This window comes from Ctenopharyngodon idella, chromosome 13 (assembly GCF_019924925.1).
Source record: "Ctenopharyngodon idella isolate HZGC_01 chromosome 13, HZGC01, whole genome shotgun sequence".
NCBI lineage: Eukaryota > Metazoa > Chordata > Actinopteri > Cypriniformes > Xenocyprididae > Ctenopharyngodon > Ctenopharyngodon idella.
Window position 1 is genome coordinate 25349178 of NC_067232.1, and position 18597 is coordinate 25367774.

The following is an 18597-nucleotide window of genomic DNA, read 5'->3' on the forward strand; positions in this document are numbered from 1 at the left end:
TTGCTGAAATTTTACATACATGAATGTACATTTTTCAATATTCCGCCAAGATTAATGGTTTTTAAAGAGGTTTATATATATTTTTGGAGACATTAGGGATGAAAGGTCCCAAAGCAAAGTATTTGTATTCTAGTACAAAAGGTCATTGCAAAAGAGGCTGGCTGTTCACAGAGCTCTGTGTCCAAGCACATTAATAGAGAGGCGAAGGGAAGGAAAAGATGTGGTAGAAAAAAGTGTACAAGCAATAGGGATAACCACACCCTGGAGAGGATTGTGAAACAAAACCCATTCAAAAATGTGGGGGAGATTCACAAAGAGTGGACTGCAGCTGGAGTCAGTGCTTCAAGAACCACTACGCACAGACGTATGCAAGACATGGGTTTCAGCTGTCGCATTCCTTGTGTCAAGCCACTCTTGAACAACAGACAGCGTCAGAAGCGTCTCACCTGGGCTAAAGACAAAAAGGACTGGACTGCTGCTGAGTGGTCCAAAGTTATGTTCTCTGATGAAAGTAAATTTTGCATTTCCTTTGGAAATCAGGGTCTCAGAGTCTGGAGGAAGAGAGGAGAGGCACACAATTCACGTTGCTTGAGGTCCAGTGTAAAGTTTCCACAGTCAGTGATGGTTTGGGGTGCCATGTCATCTGCTGGTGTTGGTCCACTGTGTTTTCTGAGGTCCAAGGTCAACGCAGCCGTATACCAGGAAGTTTTAGAGCACTTCATGCTTCCTGCTGCTGACCAACTTTATGGAGATGCAGATTTCATTTTCCAACAGGACTTGGCACCTGCACACAGTGCCAAAGCTACCAGTACCTGGTTTAAAGACCATGGTATCCCTGTTCTTAATTGGCCAGCAAACTCGCCTGACCTTAACCCCATAGAAAATCTATGGGGTATTGTGAAGAGGAAGATGCGATATGCCAGACCCAACAATGCAGAAGAGCTGAAGGCCACTATCAGAGCAACCTGGGCTCTTATAACACCTGAGCAGTGCCACAGACTGATCGACTCCATGCCACGCCGCATTGCTGCAGTAATTCAGGCAAAAGGAGCCCCAACTAAGTACTGAGTGCTGTACATGCTCATACTTTTCATGTTCATACTTTTCAGTTGGCCAAGATTTCTAAAAATCCTTTGTATTCTATATTAGAGGATTTTGGTTCTATAATATAAAAACCTCCTACTCCCCTACTTTTTTTCCCTCTCTTTCTCTCTTTTCTTTTGTCTTTATTGTTTGGTATGTTGTGTAGAATGTGATGTGAAAACTGAGTGTAATCTCAGCCTTTGTTTGTAAAATTGTTAGTTATGACTGCCTTTCTGTTGTTGTTCAACAAATATTTATGAAACATTTGAACATGGTAAGAGCTACTGAATCTTAATACTGTATTGAGAAGAATAAACCGCTTTGCATACACATAATTCATGTGGTTTATGCTCAATGGAAAAAAAAGAAATAAATAAAACGCAGGTCTGCAGTAAAATCAATCAACTAAGCTTAATCATTTTAATAAAACATTATTTTAACTCATCTTGAGGCCTCCTTGTAAGTTTCCAGGCACTTTACTGTAGGTGAACTTATGTTTAAGCTATTGATATAAAAATTAAAATGTATATGAAAATACATCATAACAGCAGAACTTGTTTATATGAAAACCAAACACACACACACACACACACACATATATATATGTTAACATAATATATAAATGCCAAAACTCATCTAATAAAATTTATGTTATGCTATATGTATGTATGTATGTGTATATATATGTATAATATATATATATATATATATATATATATATATATATATAATCAATGTGCCTTGTGCTCTAATAGGTGAGTTTACCAGTATGTCCAGGATTGTAAGTCTATGTTCTCTTCACTAAACACACATGCAGTATGCAGATGTGTGTTTGGTGCTGTTGAAGCTCAGATGGAGGTTCTCGTCTTTCTCTGGTGATGTCACCGCGGACGGATCCGTTGTAATCGCGTCGGTGGAGTTGATGGCGTCATTGCGCGTCCTGGCGGAGCCTCCCGAGCGCGCTGACGGATCGCAGTAGCAGCGAAGGCCGACGCGACCGTGGCTCCGGCGGCCGGGATCGAGCGACGCCAACCCGGACACCCGAGCAAGGAAAACATGGAGGCTGTAGCGGAGGAGCTGCGGGCCGGCTCCAGGATCCCGGTGACCGTCGACCAGATCGTCAACGACACGCTGGTGGTGACGCTCACGTACCGAGAGAGGAGCTACACGGGAATCTTACTGGACTGCAGCAGAAAGTGAGTCGCGTTTCTTTGTGTTTTCATGCAGAAACACAATTTTTGTGATGTCGGGCCCAAACAGCAGGCCAGGAGAACACAGTCAGGCCTTTATCAGAGACAATGAGAAGAACAGCAACCACCACCATCATTATCATCATCAGACACGCGTATAGACGAGAATAAATCGTTTCTTTTGTGTCGGATTGTGTGATTTTCAGTGTCTTGCAGCAGATGATGGTGTGATGGTTGGTTATTCTGCTTTAGCCATGTAGCAGCTGAAGCTGTTTCTTTGTATCATTTCCAGATGAAACACTGATTGATGTTTTCATGCACATTCAGTGCTGTCATCGAGCATTCATGAATTGTGACACGGGATCTGTTTAATTGAGTCAAATAATCATTATTCTTCATGAAGGGTCAGATGGCATTGTTATAGCCTGTGATGGCTGCCTGAACACACACAGTCAGTTTAAAGGTCAAATATTGTTCAGGTATACGTGTTTATTCATTTTATACTAATAATTGCATTTTGGGAAGTTAACACTTTCAATTTTGAACCTGTTTTCTCATAGTTAACACATTTAAAATGACCTGCATTGGTTTATTCCATATTTCACCAGTGGTTATTTTCAGATTCTATGGATCTGATGTGGAATAATCAAGTTTTTGTGTCACTGAACCTGAGAAAAATTGCTTCTCCAGGTTATATTCCATTGCGGATGGTTTATTCTGCCTGCGAATGTGGGTATTTGCTTGAATATGAGTGTCTGTCACACAGATACTGTGTGGTATTTATAGACACATTGCATCAGAATCTTATATCGCCTTTAATTTATAGAGCTCCAGGCCATCAGAGAAAAATGACTGCCATAGAACGGTTAATTTTTATAACTGTAAAGTTATTCCGTACATTTAGTTTAAAGGTGTATATATATGATATATCATAAACTGTCAAGACATGTTTACGTATTATTTTCAGGTTTTATTATCAGTGGTTAATCTAAAAAATTAAAATATTAATAACTTTTTATGTGCTATGTGTACTTTTCCTCACCTGTGCACTCTTAAAAATGAAGGTTCTTTATTAGCATTGTTGGTTCCATGGAATCTTTCCCTTTCACAAGGTTCTTTAGATTATTAAAATGTTCTTTACACTACGGAAAAAAAAGGTTTGTTTTGTTTAAGAACTGTTTATTGAAATGTTCTTTGGGGAACCAAAAATGGACCTTTTAGAACCTTTATTTTTAGTGCCATGAAGGATTGATTAAATCACTTTGAGATGTTCAAATGCTGCTTCACTGTTAGTTCCTGTTATGTCATCATGAATCATGTCCTGCTGGGAAGGTTTTTTGGGTGAATCATCATCGCTTGTTCACTCTGTCCTTGGACGTATCGCACTATGTTCAGAATATCATACTCAGATGATCTAGTGCACTTGCTAAGCACACTACATAGAATACTGTGTCCCACTACGCAGTGTTCCAGTGTGACGAATGAACCAGAAGTAACTGCAATTGCCATGTTTTTCTTCTCTTTTTTGACGTAGTATTTAATTGAGCTACCAAAAGCCACACATTTTTGCACAACACCTAGTTTATAAATATGCATTAACATTTCATTTGTTTACATTGCTTACCTACATTAGTTAACATGAACTAACAATGAGCACAGCATTTATTAATCTTAATGTTCATTTTAGCATTTACTAATACATTTTTTTTTTTTTTTTTTTTTTTTAAGATCACAACTTGTATCTGTTAATATTAGTTAATGCAATGTGAACTAAGTTTTATTAGTAACATTAACAAAGGTTAATTAAAGCTGTAAAAATACATTGCTCATTGTTAGTTAATGCATTAACTAAACTAATGTTAACCAGTAAGACAAGCTGCACACCTCAATAAGCTGAAAATACACAGTTATTTTTGGAAGTTGCAGACAAAACAAAGATGACTGGAGTACATTTTAAAAGAAAATACAGTTTCAGTTTCAGACTTTCAAAATTTCATGTGTAATTCAATGTGTTACTTGTTGTTTCTTTGTAATTATGTGTGAACTGTACTAGCAATTTCTGACTGAAAATAGTTTCTACACCAAATTTTTGAAGCGTTTAGCATAGAATCGTGCCTAATTTGTCAAAAAATAGCAAGCAGTGTACAGTATGTAGTCGGCTAGTGTTTCATTCAGGCTGGGAGTGTTTAAATAGCATCTAGTCGTTCATCATCTTAGCTGTTATACTATATATATACATACAGTATATTCTAATTACGCAGTGAAATGTTTCTTACTCTGGATACTGATACTCGACGCTGTAGGCCTGTAGTTATTGTGGCCTTGAGGACAGTAGCTTCAGGGGTGGGCGTTTTATTTTTCATCAAACATCTCAAATGATTGGTGTTTATTGCCTGAGGGCTTCTTCCTCTGTTACCCGCAGGACTTCCTTCTAAGGTTTAATTGATAATCCCGACACAATTAGATTTCAGGGCTGGATGTGAAAACAACCAAATCTCTTGGCCCTCTCCCTGTGTCCCCGGTGGTTTATGGGATTGTTTTTGTTCAGTGAGGTGGAGGGGGGTTCCGGGCCCGTCCCGTTGGTCTCTTTGTCTGTGTTTTCTAACAGCGCACAGCCGTGCAGCTCATTGCTTTGGCTCAGGTTGCATCTTTCACAGACTCCTGCTCACCTCAAGACTCTAGTGTGATTTTTAAACTACTGGGTCGATTTCACAAAACGTATGAATTTGTATGTAATAGTTGTTTCATTACATGCAAATATGCAACGTAAAGAAAATCTCCATGTCTAGTAATTGCAGTAGTGAGATAATGTGCTTAATTATGACAATATCACAATAAAAATAATAATGGTTGTCCTAAAATTGTCTTAAATTGCTTTATTATCTTGAAATATGATCTTAATGTGTTTTTGTGAAATTCACCCTGCTGCTTTTAAATTCCAAGCATAACAGAGTTTCTAAGAATAATGCACCGTTAAGGGTTTTGAAAGATGAAATGGTTTCTGGGGTATTTTTAAAGGTTACGAAAACAAACAGGTGTGGTTATGTGTTGCATGATATGACTGGTTTACTAACTAGTTTTTCCAGTCAAGAGTTAGCTTGTCATTAGAAATGATTAATCATGTATTTCAGTTCATGAGCCTTCAAATGTTTTGCAACACTGTGATAAGAGTGTTAAACATAAGGCGTTTTTTTTTTTCTGTGCCATCGCAACAGGTTTATTATTGTAAACTAAAACCAAAAAACACTATTTTCATTACTTTTAAATAAAATTATTTTATTTCAGCTCATTGTATCATTTTTGTTTAGTTTAAGTACTAAAATAACTCAAAATTGTATAGACATTTAATAAAAACTAATTATACTAAATAATACTGCATATTATGGCGTTTTTCCACTGCATAGTACGGCTCAGTATGGCTCACTTAAAGTGCCCCTATTATGCCTTTTTTAAGGTTCCTAATATTGTTTTGGGAGTCTCCTACAACTGGTTTACATGCACGCAAGGTCAAAAAACACTTTAGTTTTCTCAGAATATACATTTAATTTCACCTCAGTTCGTAAACGATTCATTAGAAGCAGTTTGAAGAATCAGTCTTTCTAAACCCCTCCTTTCCGTGAGCCTACACTGCTCTGATTGGTCAGATGGCCCAATCCTTTGTGATTGGCCTACTGCGTGCACCGTGTGCCCATTGCCATAACTGAATGACAGCCATCAGATCGCAAGACAATGTATGGACAGAAAAGATAGCATCGATTTTATCGTATCAATTCGAACCCGAGTCCAGCGATGAAATGTCTTAAGTAGTCGATCAACCAGAAACTGATTCGCAATCACGACTGGAGTAGGACGTTTCTTTATGGTAAGTGTCACCTTAGTTTGCGTTATTTGTAAGATGTGATAGCAGCGTCACTGTTATACTTTATGTAGGTGCACCTTTGGGACCTGTATCAGAATGCCAAGCGAAGCTGAAAACCTCTAACATAAGATAAATATTTAGGCCAGATGTGTACACAGACTTTTTCGTCATAACTATTAACAAAGTAAAAACAATGTCTGTATCATTGTTTGACATTATAATGGGTGTTTACTGTTTACAGAGAGAATACTTCAACTAGTTAGCGCGGACTAGCATTTTAACATCCGATTACAATACAGATAGAGCTCCACTCTACTGTAATAATAAAAACGCAAAGGAAAAAAACAGTTTGTTTTACGGTTATATGCGAACCGGGCCCACAGTTATGTTGTAAACTCCCACGTTAGCCGGGCACAAACGTGAATAGCTGATAATGCATTAGACTTTGTAAACAAAAGTCGTGCTCCACCCTTGATCATTACTCCAAGTAATAAGACAGACAAGCTGCATTAATCAACACATTTTTAGACAATATTGGACTCACATCTTAATAGCAGAACTACAGAAACGTGAGTTAGCCGGTTAGCACGAGACATACAGACTACAACATACGTTACACAACATAACATACAAAACTGTGAATTTTGAACGATCGCTAGAAAATATAAACCTCAATTATTAATCATACTTAGAGGTTGAGATTCAGAGGAGCAAGCTGGTCCAAATAAACTGGGCATTGATCCATATTTTAAGACCAAGCGTTTAGTGAATCCTGCATTAAACTCCCCGAGGTTTTAGAAGCAGTCGTCAGTAAAATGACGGGAACACAACAAAAGATTGTACTGCTGTCGTATTGTTGAAAAAATGTATTTTCCCTGGCGTCTGCGTGCGCAATAAGTGGCCGGGCAATATGCTAATGTTTCGTTGTGACGTCTGAGTTTAATTGACACGAGTCGACTTACTTTTGAGAGACAATAACTTTATATATGGTGCACTTTCAGATTTAAAACTTTGCAGGATGTTTTCATTCACTTAGAGCTATGTTACACACTACATGAAAGGTCATTTTCAAAAATCCATAATAGGGGCGCTTTAAATAATACCACATCGGTTGAGGTTCTAAGCGAGCCTTACCGATATTAAAATTTGACGTGTAAACACTGCAGAGAGAGAATCGTCACTACCAGCGACACGAGACACCAACCCCGCTAGATTTAAATAGTCAGCAACAGCCACCCCAGTATCATTTGTTTGCACGCCTTTTTTAAACGACTTGCTTTAAATGACCGTCACATGCAACTAGAAAAAAGAAATGGCTGTATCATGGTCAGTAGACGAGGTGCAGACTTTCCTTCTCGTTGGTAGTCGAGGAGCGGATCCACGGCAGTAGAGGCGCTGAGTCGACGAGTCTATAATCCTACCCACTTTTAAGCGGTACTAAACTGCAGTGGAAAAGCAAACCGAGCAAACTGTACCACACAGTGGAAAAGCACCATTAGTATGCAGAGTTAACTATAAGTAAACCTTTCAAAGATTGATTTACCCAATTAATGTAAAGATATGTTTGGCCAGACAGTGGCAGATTGAGGAATGTTTAGAAGACCAGTTTGAAAAATTTTTGTCTTTATTTTTGTTTAATTGGCACTCTAATTACATTCTTCACTTTGAAGGCCAGTACACACCAAACCGATGTCAAAGAACTAGCAGAGATGAAAGGACGGCCAACCAGCGTATATGTTCTGCGCCTGTCCACAACAACAGATGGCAGTAGTCTGTATTTGCCATTCAAAAAAGGGAATGTGAACTAGGAATGCGAATATACAAACCGTAAACAAAGCAGCGCTCGATTACCGAATATGAATCATGCTGATCGATTTGTCTTCACTTAAGCCTAATTCAATTAATTAGGCTACATACGGCCATGTCGTTATGAAAATATTTGCATATGTTTCAACAAGATGAAGATGAAGGTAAGTTATTTGTGTGCCCTCGTCTTCATCGTTTGCTTTCTTTGTCACTGTCGTTTTTCTTCTCATGCACTGGTATACAAAGCTGACAGCCAATAAAAGTGATCTCTCTTCCCAACGGCCGACGTTGTTTCAACATGCTCATGCTCAAAAACTAGCCCAACTGATGCTCACTGATTACCTGACGGCCGATCATTGACTTGGTGTGTCCTGCCCTTAAACAAAAGTCTTGATTATTAATAAAATTATCGTTAGTTTATCACAATAATCAGGAAACTGTTGTGTTGCACGTTGTGCCTTAAGCTGTATGGTTAATCATTAAAAGACCGCGATCTCGATTCAAACACCCACGCAATCAAATTCCTAAATGACAATGATTCTACGATCACAGCAAACATTCAGATCTGCATTAGCGCTGCCGCTGATTCAGAGAGAGCAGTTGTCATGTATAGTTATGAAACGGCTTCACAAACAGTCTTTTCAACCACACAGTATCATTATTTCTGTCTTGCAATAATTCTAATTATCACAGAAGTACTGGGATAAAAGTTTATAGTTCAGATACAAACACTGATGTCTACAGTAGTGATCAAAATAGAGTAAATCTCCTTTTGAAAGTAACTTGAGGCTTCAAATACAGATTGTGTTAATTACATTGTTACACCAGTAGGTGGCGACAAGTTAAAATGTATTTGTCATTGAATCATTCATTCAAGAGATGATTCATTCAAAATGCTGATTCACCAGTAATGAAACAAGTGAAGTCTTTATGATTGAGTCATTGAATCATTCACTCAAACTGTTTTTTAAAAGTTAGTTTCAAGTTAATTAATTTTTTTATTTTTATTTTTTAGACTTTTTTTTGTCTGAACCTCTAGTAAATTACGTGTTATTTTGTTTCGTTGTCTATTCAGAATCATGGGGGATTTGTGATCTCTATTTTAAACAAAACAAAAAAAAATGTCATTCTCAACGTATACAGAATCATGCAGCTCTACAATGCACAGAAGTGCAGTACTTCTGGTAATTAACCTCCATCACTCTGATTCTGTTACTGTGAAAGTGCTTGGCTCTTATATTTCCCTTTTGATTCTCTTCCATAGGACTGGGCTGTTTTGCCTTCCAGACATTGTTGGAAAAACAGAAGAGAGCCTCATATTGAGACCAGACTGTGAAGTCTCGAGTGAAGAGGCTTCTTCTAAACCCATTAGTCAGCCTTCACAGCGACCAAAAGATGAGAACACGGAGCCAGCGATGGCACCTCCTGCCCCCGTACCCATCCCAGTACAGCCGGGCCAGCCGACGTACCCTCCGTACTTTGAGGGTGCTCCCTTCCCGCAGCCCATGTGGGTCCGGCACACGTACAACCAGTGGGTTCCTCAACCGCCGCCTCGTCCAATCAAAAGGAAGAAAAGACGAAGTCGAGAGTCTGGAAGGATGACCATGAGCACAATCCGACTGAGACCTCGGCAGGTGTTGTGCGAGAAATGTAAAAACACACTAAACAGCGATGAGGACAGCAAAGATGGACCAACAGCGCCCAAGACGTCCAGGAAAGAGAACGCACCTCAAGAAGACGAGGACACTAAATCAACTCCGGCCAAGAGGAAGGATGATGGGGACAACAACAACAAAGAGTCGAAGAGAAGAGAGGACTCAATGGTCTACGACAGCAAACGCTTTCGAAAGGATAAGAAAGACGATGAGAAGTTTCCCGGAGGGGACGTGATTCCTCACAGTCCTGTAATTAAGATCTCCTATAGCACTCCACAAGGTAAAGGCGAAGTAATGAAGATCCCCTCAAGAGTACACGGTTCTGTCAAACCCTTCTGTCCGAAACAGTTGTTGCAGAATGGCCACGGACAAAGAGACGCCTCCAAGGAATCCCAGAAAGTCGTGCAACCGCCAATGGACGCCATCCGAACAGGTCTTACCATTTCCATTCCCAAACTCAAGCTCCCAAAGTTGGCTAGTCCAGAGGCCCCATCGCCCAAGATACGCTTAAGATCCCGGGCCGACGGAGCGGAGCAGGTGTCCGTGTACGAGGCGGAACTGGTCAGTGGTGCCCAGAGAAGAAGTCCCAGAGTTCCCAGCTGTCAATCTGAGGATGGTGCGGAGAAGAACTCGTTAGAACTTTGGTCAGGTGAGGAAGTCGAACGGCACGGTGACCTGACTTTACTCATTAACTTCCGGAAGAGGAAAGCAGACTCTTCGAGCCTTTCCGTGTGCAGCAGCGACAGTCTAGATGAGTCCAAGTCGTTCAGCTCGGATGGCACGTCGCCAGAACTGTGCGATCTCGCTCCAGGTGACGACATCTCAGTGTCGTCTTCCTCTCAAGGGGAAAGCAAGACTGTTCCACCTCTAACCGTACGACTGCACACTCGCAGCATGACTAAGTGCGTGACCGAGGAAGGTTATGCTGTGACAGTAGGTGATGTTGTTTGGGGAAAGATTCACGGCTTCCCTTGGTGGCCTGCTCGGATACTCAGTATTAGCGGTACTCGTAGAGAAGAAGGCGAGGTTGATGCTCCTTGGCCAGAAGCTAAAGTGTCCTGGTTCGGGTCCCCCACCACCTCCCAACTCTCGGTTGCCAAACTGTCGCCGTTCCGCGAATTCTTCAGGTCACGCTTCAACCGTAAAAAGAAAGGGATGTACCGTCGTGCCATCATGGAGGCCGCCAAGGCAGTGGGACACATGAGCGCGGAAATCACATCTCTACTGGCTCACTGCGAAACTTAGGTAAGTCTTTCTTTGCTTGTCATTACACTGTTAAATGGATTGTTCACCCAAAACTAAAAATTCTGTCATCTATACTCACCCTCATATCATCCCAAACCTGTAAGATTTATATTCATCTTTGAAACACAAATGAAGATATTTTTAATGAATTCTGTCCCTCCATTGAAAGTCTATTCACCCAAAACTCTGATGCTTTAAAACATTCTAAAATAAATCCATTTGTGTTAATGGATGAAAGTCTTATGGGTTTGGAACGACATGAGGGTGAGTACATGACAGAATTTTCATTTTTGGGTGAACTATCCCTAGCCCAAAGCATACTTCGATTTTGACGGAAAGCATAGGAGTACAGCTGTACGCACATCCTTTTGAAGTATATTTCATTTGAAACACAGGTGCTCGACACATGCGGGATAGAGAGTTTCATCCTTGTCCAATGTCTGCGATATTTCTCTGCAGAAGAAAATGTCTTTGTGCTCTGAGTTGCGTGAATCTCTGAACCCTTTCACGCAAGCGCTCACCAACACGGACATCAGTTGTTGTTGCGTCTCCAGTAGTTTGCTGTTGTTGTTTCGCTTATCTGGCAGTTTTGCCACCTTGTGGACCAACTAATCAGTGCAATCCCTAATCCCTAAAGAAAGGCATTGTATTAGTTTCTTTAGTGTTACCCTTAAGTGTAAAAAAAAAAAAGTTTACTTTGGGCTTTACTTATCTTTGCTTTTTCTTTAAAAAAAACCCACACAATTTCAAACTCTATCATCATTTATTCACCCTCGTGTCTTTCTAAGTCCGAATGACTACAACATTTTCTGTGGAACACAAAAGTAAATTTTGCAAGTACGTTGACGCTGCTGCACAATGACAGTAAATGGTGACTAGGCTTTCTTGCTCCCCACTATAGTTCTTACATCTCATTTATGTTTCTCCATAAACATGGCGCATTGTGATGCACTGTGGTGATTTCAATCTGTTCCTCACATAAATCTCTATTGCATGGTTTGCCTTGAGTCTTATTGAGATATACAGTATTTATAGTATAAATACTGAAGTATACAGTATTTATTTATACTTTGATCAGGGCTGTAAAACCTTTTCTAGTCTGCTTTAGTTATAAAGAGCAGCATGAACATAGGGCTGAACCTCTTCTTTTGTGTTCCACAGAAGAAAGTAAGTCATACGGTTTGGAATGACATGAAGGTGGGTGCATGACATCTTTTTTCTTTTAGGTGCAATGATCCCCAAACACGATTAGGCTGAAAACAGGCTTGATTTCTGATTAGTTGAGCATAGAATCGTCTTTAACTTCCCGGTTGGTTCCCATGGCCTCGGTTTCTTTGGAGATTGCTAGGTCACCTCATGTTTATTGAGGATCAGATGCTGTCTTGGTTCAATATTGTCTCAAGTTCACAAGCCGCTCCCACTGCCAGTGTTTGGACTCCTGAATTTGCCTGCAGCCATATTTAGTCATCTAGACTGTGCTTTGCATGACTTCATGCCTGCGGATCCAAACTTCAGTGATGTGTTTTATTTTTTTAATTTGTCTTATATTTGATGAAGTTTGCATCATTGATCATTATTTTCCTCTTTATTACTGTGAAGCTGCTTTGAAACGATCTGTATTGTATAAAGCACTACAGAAATAAAAATAAAAAAATGCATTTTTATGCATGCATTTTTTATGCATCATTTATGCATTTTATGCATGCATCATTTATGCATTTTATGCATGCATTTTTATGCATCGTTTATGCATGCATTTTTATGCATCGTTTATGCATTTTTATGCATGCCCCTTTATGCATTGTTTTTTTTTTGCATTATGCATTTTATGCACGTATTTTTATGCATTTTTGTTAATGCATTTTTATGCATTTATGCGTTTTTATTAATGCATTTTTAGACAATTCGTGCATTTTTATGCAGCATTTATGCATTTTTATTTGTTTTTTTGCATGCATTTTTATGCATGCGTTTTTTTATGCATCACCATTCATTAAATACATTGTAAGATCTTTACGTAAAGTCCTCAACTCGCAACAGTCTCTCAGTGGTTTGATGTTAGCTAGTTATCGTGATACAAATATTGTTTAAATTAATTGCATAATTTATTTTTGTCAGTACTGAATAGATGAATTAAAAGTATATTTCTAAACCTCTTAGGGTTTCATGTTTGTTTTCTCTCTGTAGAGGACAAGGACGGCAGTGGAATGGCTGTCATTCAGGGGTCTGCAGGCGCTCCCAGTATGTGGCAACCTCCCAGGACGGAGAGCGCCTTCATTTGCCACGGATACCATGAGGGGAAGGTGCTTTTTTCCTCCCCCACACATGACTGTTTGGAAGAAAATGTCTGCCTTGTGATGAGCGGACTGAGTTTGAGGGGCCACGAGGAGAACGTGGGAACATCTTAAAAGACGACTCGGAGCGAACAATTCCCCCATCTCCTCTTCGTTTGTCTCTCCATCTTTCGTTTGTTTGTTTTTTAGGACGTACATTATATTAGAACAAGTAGCTTGACACTAAATCCGAATGTATTTATTCACGAAAAACACTCGACCGGTGACTGGCCTCAAAATAATCCTGTAAGATCACACTGCTGCTGTTTCTTATGACTGACGGTTTGCTTCACTGTCCGTTTATGACTGGACGCCAGAACGGAACGGACTGACGAATATCCGTGTTATAAAACCTAAACGACAAGTCTTACTGTGTCTGTTTCTTCAGATTAAGAAAATGTGAAATTCCCTTTTGCATCATGTAGGTCTTACACCATGCAGTATGTCAGTTTGTCCGTCGCTTCACTTTCTCTCTCTCTCTACAGCTAGTTTTCTGTCCCCTTGAAGAAATATATCTCCTGTCCTCCATTTTCTTATTTCGCTCTGATTATGTGATGTTTTCTTTTGCTTTAATTATTTAATGTCACGTTAAGAGAAGCACTTTATACATACCTTGGTGGCCTGCTGTGAACTCGTTGTTTGCAGACTCTCGGAGGAGCCAACCCATCGCTTTTGAAGTGATTTTTAATTTTTATTAAACAGATTTCAAATTAAAGGACGCTTTCAGGAAGTTGTGTACACTGTATTACCGCGTTTAGCCTGATTTACGTTAGACATCGTTGCTTTCCTCCTTATGAAATGTTCCACTGGAGATATGGACAGAACTGTACGCTCCTATGCACCGTCTCTTTCATTAAAGCATAAAAAGCAGCGTGTTCAATCATGTGTCTGCTGAATGAGTGGAGGCGTACGTGGGCTTGAGTATCTGTATGTCTGCTGTGACACATCGGAGTTGTTGAGATGGCCGGACTGACCTTCGGGACGCGAGCGTTTGAAGAGGTCTCGCTCAAGATCTCGCGCCGCTCCAGGTGTATTTTAAGCTCGAAGTGCAGTCACAGGTTTTGGTGCATTTTTCCAGCTGGCTTATGAATATGGACTCTCTGCAGGCATCGAGTGCTTTATATCTGCCACCACCCACTGCTCAACAGTGGGGTTTTTTATGTGCTGTAAATAGAATAAAATATAAAAGCAATGTTCTTTCTGCAGTGTTCTTTTGCACATGGGCATGGCAAAGTGGTTTAGTTTCAAAACACTATTGGGCTGCATATGCGTGAGTCGGGTGTGAAATATTGTGATTACTGTATATTTTAAGTTTTTATTTTTTCCTTTTTTTTATTCAAGTGCAATTTAAACACTGCAACACAAAATGATTCTATTCATCAGTGTTTTTGTCTTGTTTTCCAGCACAAATATTTAAACATTCTTAAATCAAGATACATTTACTAGAGAAACAAAATGACTGTAGATATTAAGTCTTGTTTACTGAAATATGTATGAAAATGAAGCGTGTTTGTGCTTAAAACAAGGAAAAATATCTGCCAATGGGGTCAGAAAAACATTGTTTTCCCTTTGAATTAAAGGGGTGGTTGATTTATGATTTCACTTTTTTAACTTGAGTTAGTGTGTAATGTTGCTGTTTGAGCATAAACAACATCTGCAAAGTTACGACGCTCAAAGTTCAATGCAAAGGAGATATTTTCTTTTACTGAAATCGCTTTTTAAGGACTACAACGAGCTTCTTCTCGGGTTGGTGACATCACAAACCCCAAAATTTACATAATCCCTGCCCCGAGAATACGCAACAAAGGGGCTGAGGCCATGTTGGGCTGCTTTAGAGAAGAGGAAGAGTTGTTGTAGTAGAGTGTTGTTGACATGCCGTCATTTTACGCCGGACTGCTTCACAAACGAGGGTCAATTCAGCGCTGGATTTGCACAAAAGATTAACATGACGGCACATGCTAGTCGATGAGTTGAATCAACTCCACAGCAACTATATAAATTTATCCACTAACCGTTCAGAAACGTCCAGATTCATTCTTAAAGTTGTAACTTCTTCCTGAGTCTCTCCATCAGTGTCCGACTCCGGTTTGAACAATGTAAGGCTGAACACCGTTACTGACAATCCTCATTTTGGTTGCGTGAGATTCTCCAGCTTTGTTGTTGTTGAGCAACCGAAGCGTGAGCTGTTAAAGCCCCGCCCTCTTCTGGAAAGGGGGCCGGGAGCAGCAGCTCATTTGCATTTAAAGGGACACACACAAAAACGGCGTGTTTTGCTCACACCCAAATAGGGGCAAATTAGGGACACCAGAAACTTACATTACATCTTGTGAAAGGGGCATTATAGGTCCCCTTTAAGTTTATTTTTCTGACCCCATTGGCAGATATTTGTTCTTGTTTTAAGCAAAAACTCACTTCATTTTGATACATTTTTCATTAAACAAGACTTATTATCTTCAGTCATTTTGCTTCTCCATTAACTGTATTTTGTGGAAGAACATTTTTTTTGCATTCAACTGACTACTTGTACTTGCATTTCTTAAGAAAAAAAATGGTAATTTTTCCTCCTTACAATTTTATTTGTAGATAAGGCTGTTCACACCAAGGAAGGATGATAAAGATATAGTTTGAAAACTCATTCTAAATGTAAAAGAATAGTAAAAGAACCACAACTATAATGATAGCAGCACAGATGAACGCTATCATTGGAATCACTTTAAAAATGACAGCCAATCAGAATTCATCCTACTTTAATGAGCTTGAGCATTTAAAGTCTCTATATCTCATCAGTTATGACTGGAAATATTTTTTGCATTTGATTCACTTTAAGAGACTGATTGGAAATGATTAAACAAGAATATCCTCTTTTTTTTTTGGCTAGGTTCTGCATTTTTAATATGCAAGCAAGTTGTATTTTTTTACTTTCACTTGGGTATATTTTGGTAACACTTTACAATAAGGTTTCAGTTTAGTTCACTACATGAACTGACAATAAAAAACCTTCTACAGCATTTATTAATCTCAGTTAATGTTTAGATCAAAAGTTGTATCTGTTATTTAATGCCTCTGAACTAACACAAACATTGTTTATATTTATCATATAGTTCATGTTAGTTTATGCAGTGACTGTTAACACTTTACAGTAAGGTCTCATATATTATGTATATTTATGTGTTACAGATACTTGTAAAATTTTCACTCAATATTTGTACTTATGTATAACTGGTAGTTTTCCACCCCTTGCCCATTATGTTAGTGGGTCATCTGTTCTGCTATCAAACTCAATGCTTTTCATAGCTGTTGCCTAAACAAAGTTTGTGCTTTTGTGGCAGATGTGAATGAGTGTTTACAGCCACAACAGCTCAGGATCTCAATGAGTGTTTTTGAGGCTCGGTTGAATGAATATTTCCATGATGTGCTTCACTGATTGACCTGGAAGAGACGGAAACTGAAAATACACACAGCGTCAGTCTCCGCTTTGAAAAACTTGAGTTTCATATTCCATTGGCTATATTTAACCTTTTATTTCATTGGTGGATTCACCATCTAAAAAGCTGATTGAATGATCTGTTAGTAAAGCTTTCTGCAGTGTTGTGTAATCAGACCTACTCACAATAGTCTGGCTTATCTGAGTAACTAAAGTCCTGACCTCACCGAGCCGTGTTTACTCTTCCGGTCTGCAAGTTCATCACACTCACACACACATACACTCTCTCACGCACACACTCACGTTCACTCACTCAAGCACACGCACACACTCAAACTCACTCACACACTTACACTCTCTCACACACACACACTCACTCATTCACACACACTCTCACACTCACTCTCACACACTCACTCTCCAACACACACTTACACTCTCACACACTCACTCTCTCACACACACTCACTCATACACACTCCCTCTCTCACACACTCACTCTCTCACACACACACTTACACTCTCACACACTCACTCTCTCACACACTCACTCATTCACACACACACACACACTCATACACATATTATTTCACTTCGAAACAACAAACACCAAAACTCTGTGTACCTACAGGCCAATTTGCACATGCTTACATACTGTTTTCAAAACTGTAAAACTTAAGTTAAAAAAAAAGAACTTAATACAAAACTGAATAAGACAGAAATATGCTACATTTCTACAGTAATACTGTAATGAAATATATTCTGAATTAAATATATTCTAGATGAAACTGAACACCTACACAAGCTTTAGTCTTTCAATTTCATTATCATCCATTCAAAGGGGAAAACTTCAGAATCATTTTGTAGTGATATGTAAACATGGTTCATGTAACATAAACTGCAGTGAATTATAAACAATAGAGAGTGTTATTCTTGTTTTGTTAAGAAATTTCACAAAAGAAAACGTATAATGCTACCTGATGTTAGTGTTTTTTAGGTCAGTGTTTTATGACAAAGTGTGTTTGCTGGGTGAAAACCTCTGCTAGAGTTTTTTTGAGACATGAATGACGTGTTTTGGTAGATTTAGTGCATTTTGAATGTGAAATTAACTGCTGTGCCAAGATGAGAGTTGGTTATAGAAGAACTGTGTGAAGAGTTTTGAACAAAGTGACTCAAGTATTGAGAAATGTGTCCTAGCGATTGTAAAAAAACTGTAATGTCAGTATGAAACTGCGTTCACAACTCATTTCACCTTCACACTGTCATATTTCTGTATATTATTATACATTCTTAAAGAGAGATTTCACACATTCGTCATTTCCATGTCATTCCAATCACGTATGACGTTCTTCTGAGAAACACCAAAAACAAATCATAGTGTCCATCTTGTACAGCACCAGCCGTTTTTTGTTTTTGTTTTTTTATTGAAATTTTGACATCATAAACAGGTCCGTAGCCAGCCTATTGAAAGGGGGGGTTCTTTTTTTTCAAAAAGTGGACCTTTTTGCAGTTTTTCTCCTCCTTTTGTATTTAATTATGAGGTTCAAATACTTCATTTTGGTGACCTTTTATGCACTAATTTGTGCTAGATTAGCTTGTCTGCTGGTATCTTAACGAGCACACTTTTTGATGCACCTAAAATATTTACTGCATTGTTGTCAAATTGCTTCCATATAGACTATTATATTGTAGACTATTGAGTGGATAAAATATAGAAATCCTTTTAATTAAAAAAAAAAAATATATATATATATATATATAACCCCTCCCCCCCATCATTCAGAGGCGATGCTTCTTCACCGTTGCTTTGAAAAGTGTATTGCGAGAACTCTCTCTGGACTGCATGCGTGGCACACACACACACACGTCCAGCTACAATAATGTATCATATTAATTTGAAACAGCAACCCAGAATATTTGTCACAATCATTGATTAAAACAACGATGACAATAATCACATAAAAAAAAAAAAAAAAACGACTTAAATTCTGGACCTTTGGCA

General features: G+C 38.9%; 1 protein-coding gene and 1 long non-coding RNA gene across 4 annotated transcripts in view; one reads left to right on the forward strand and one right to left on the reverse strand.

Moving 5' to 3' along the window:
- LOC127525425 (uncharacterized) overlaps nt 1-2063 on the reverse strand; it is a 7705-nt gene extending 5642 nt beyond the window's left edge. For both annotated transcript variants that reach the window (XR_007933333.1, XR_007933332.1), the window contains exon 1: nt 1849-2063. This is a non-coding gene — a long non-coding RNA (uncharacterized LOC127525425). The remainder of the gene's footprint in view (nt 1-1848) is intronic.
- On the forward strand, nt 2036-14367 carry pwwp2b (PWWP domain containing 2B). Of its 2 annotated transcripts, XM_051917955.1 has the most exons (4): nt 2036-2279; nt 9203-10838; nt 12000-12035; nt 13026-14367. In XM_051917955.1, the coding sequence occupies exons 1-2, from the start codon at nt 2140-2142 to the stop codon at nt 10836-10838; spliced, it is 1776 nt and encodes a 591-aa protein (XP_051773915.1). In that variant the 5' UTR covers nt 2036-2139; the 3' UTR covers nt 12000-12035; nt 13026-14367. The 2 variants fall into 2 exon arrangements, with proteins under 2 accessions (XP_051773915.1, XP_051773914.1); XM_051917954.1 differs by lacking the exon at nt 12000-12035.
- Nucleotides 14368-18597: the final 4230 nt, after the last annotated feature.

Coding starts and splice junctions, on each gene's coding strand:
- pwwp2b (XM_051917955.1), top strand. CDS start 2,140: ATGGAGGCTGTAGCGGAGGAGCTGCGGGCCGGCTCCAGGATCCCGGTG. Junction 2,280..9,202: donor TTACTGGACTGCAGCAGAAA/GTGAGTCGCGTT, acceptor TCTCTTCCATAG/GACTGGGCTGTTTTGCCTTC.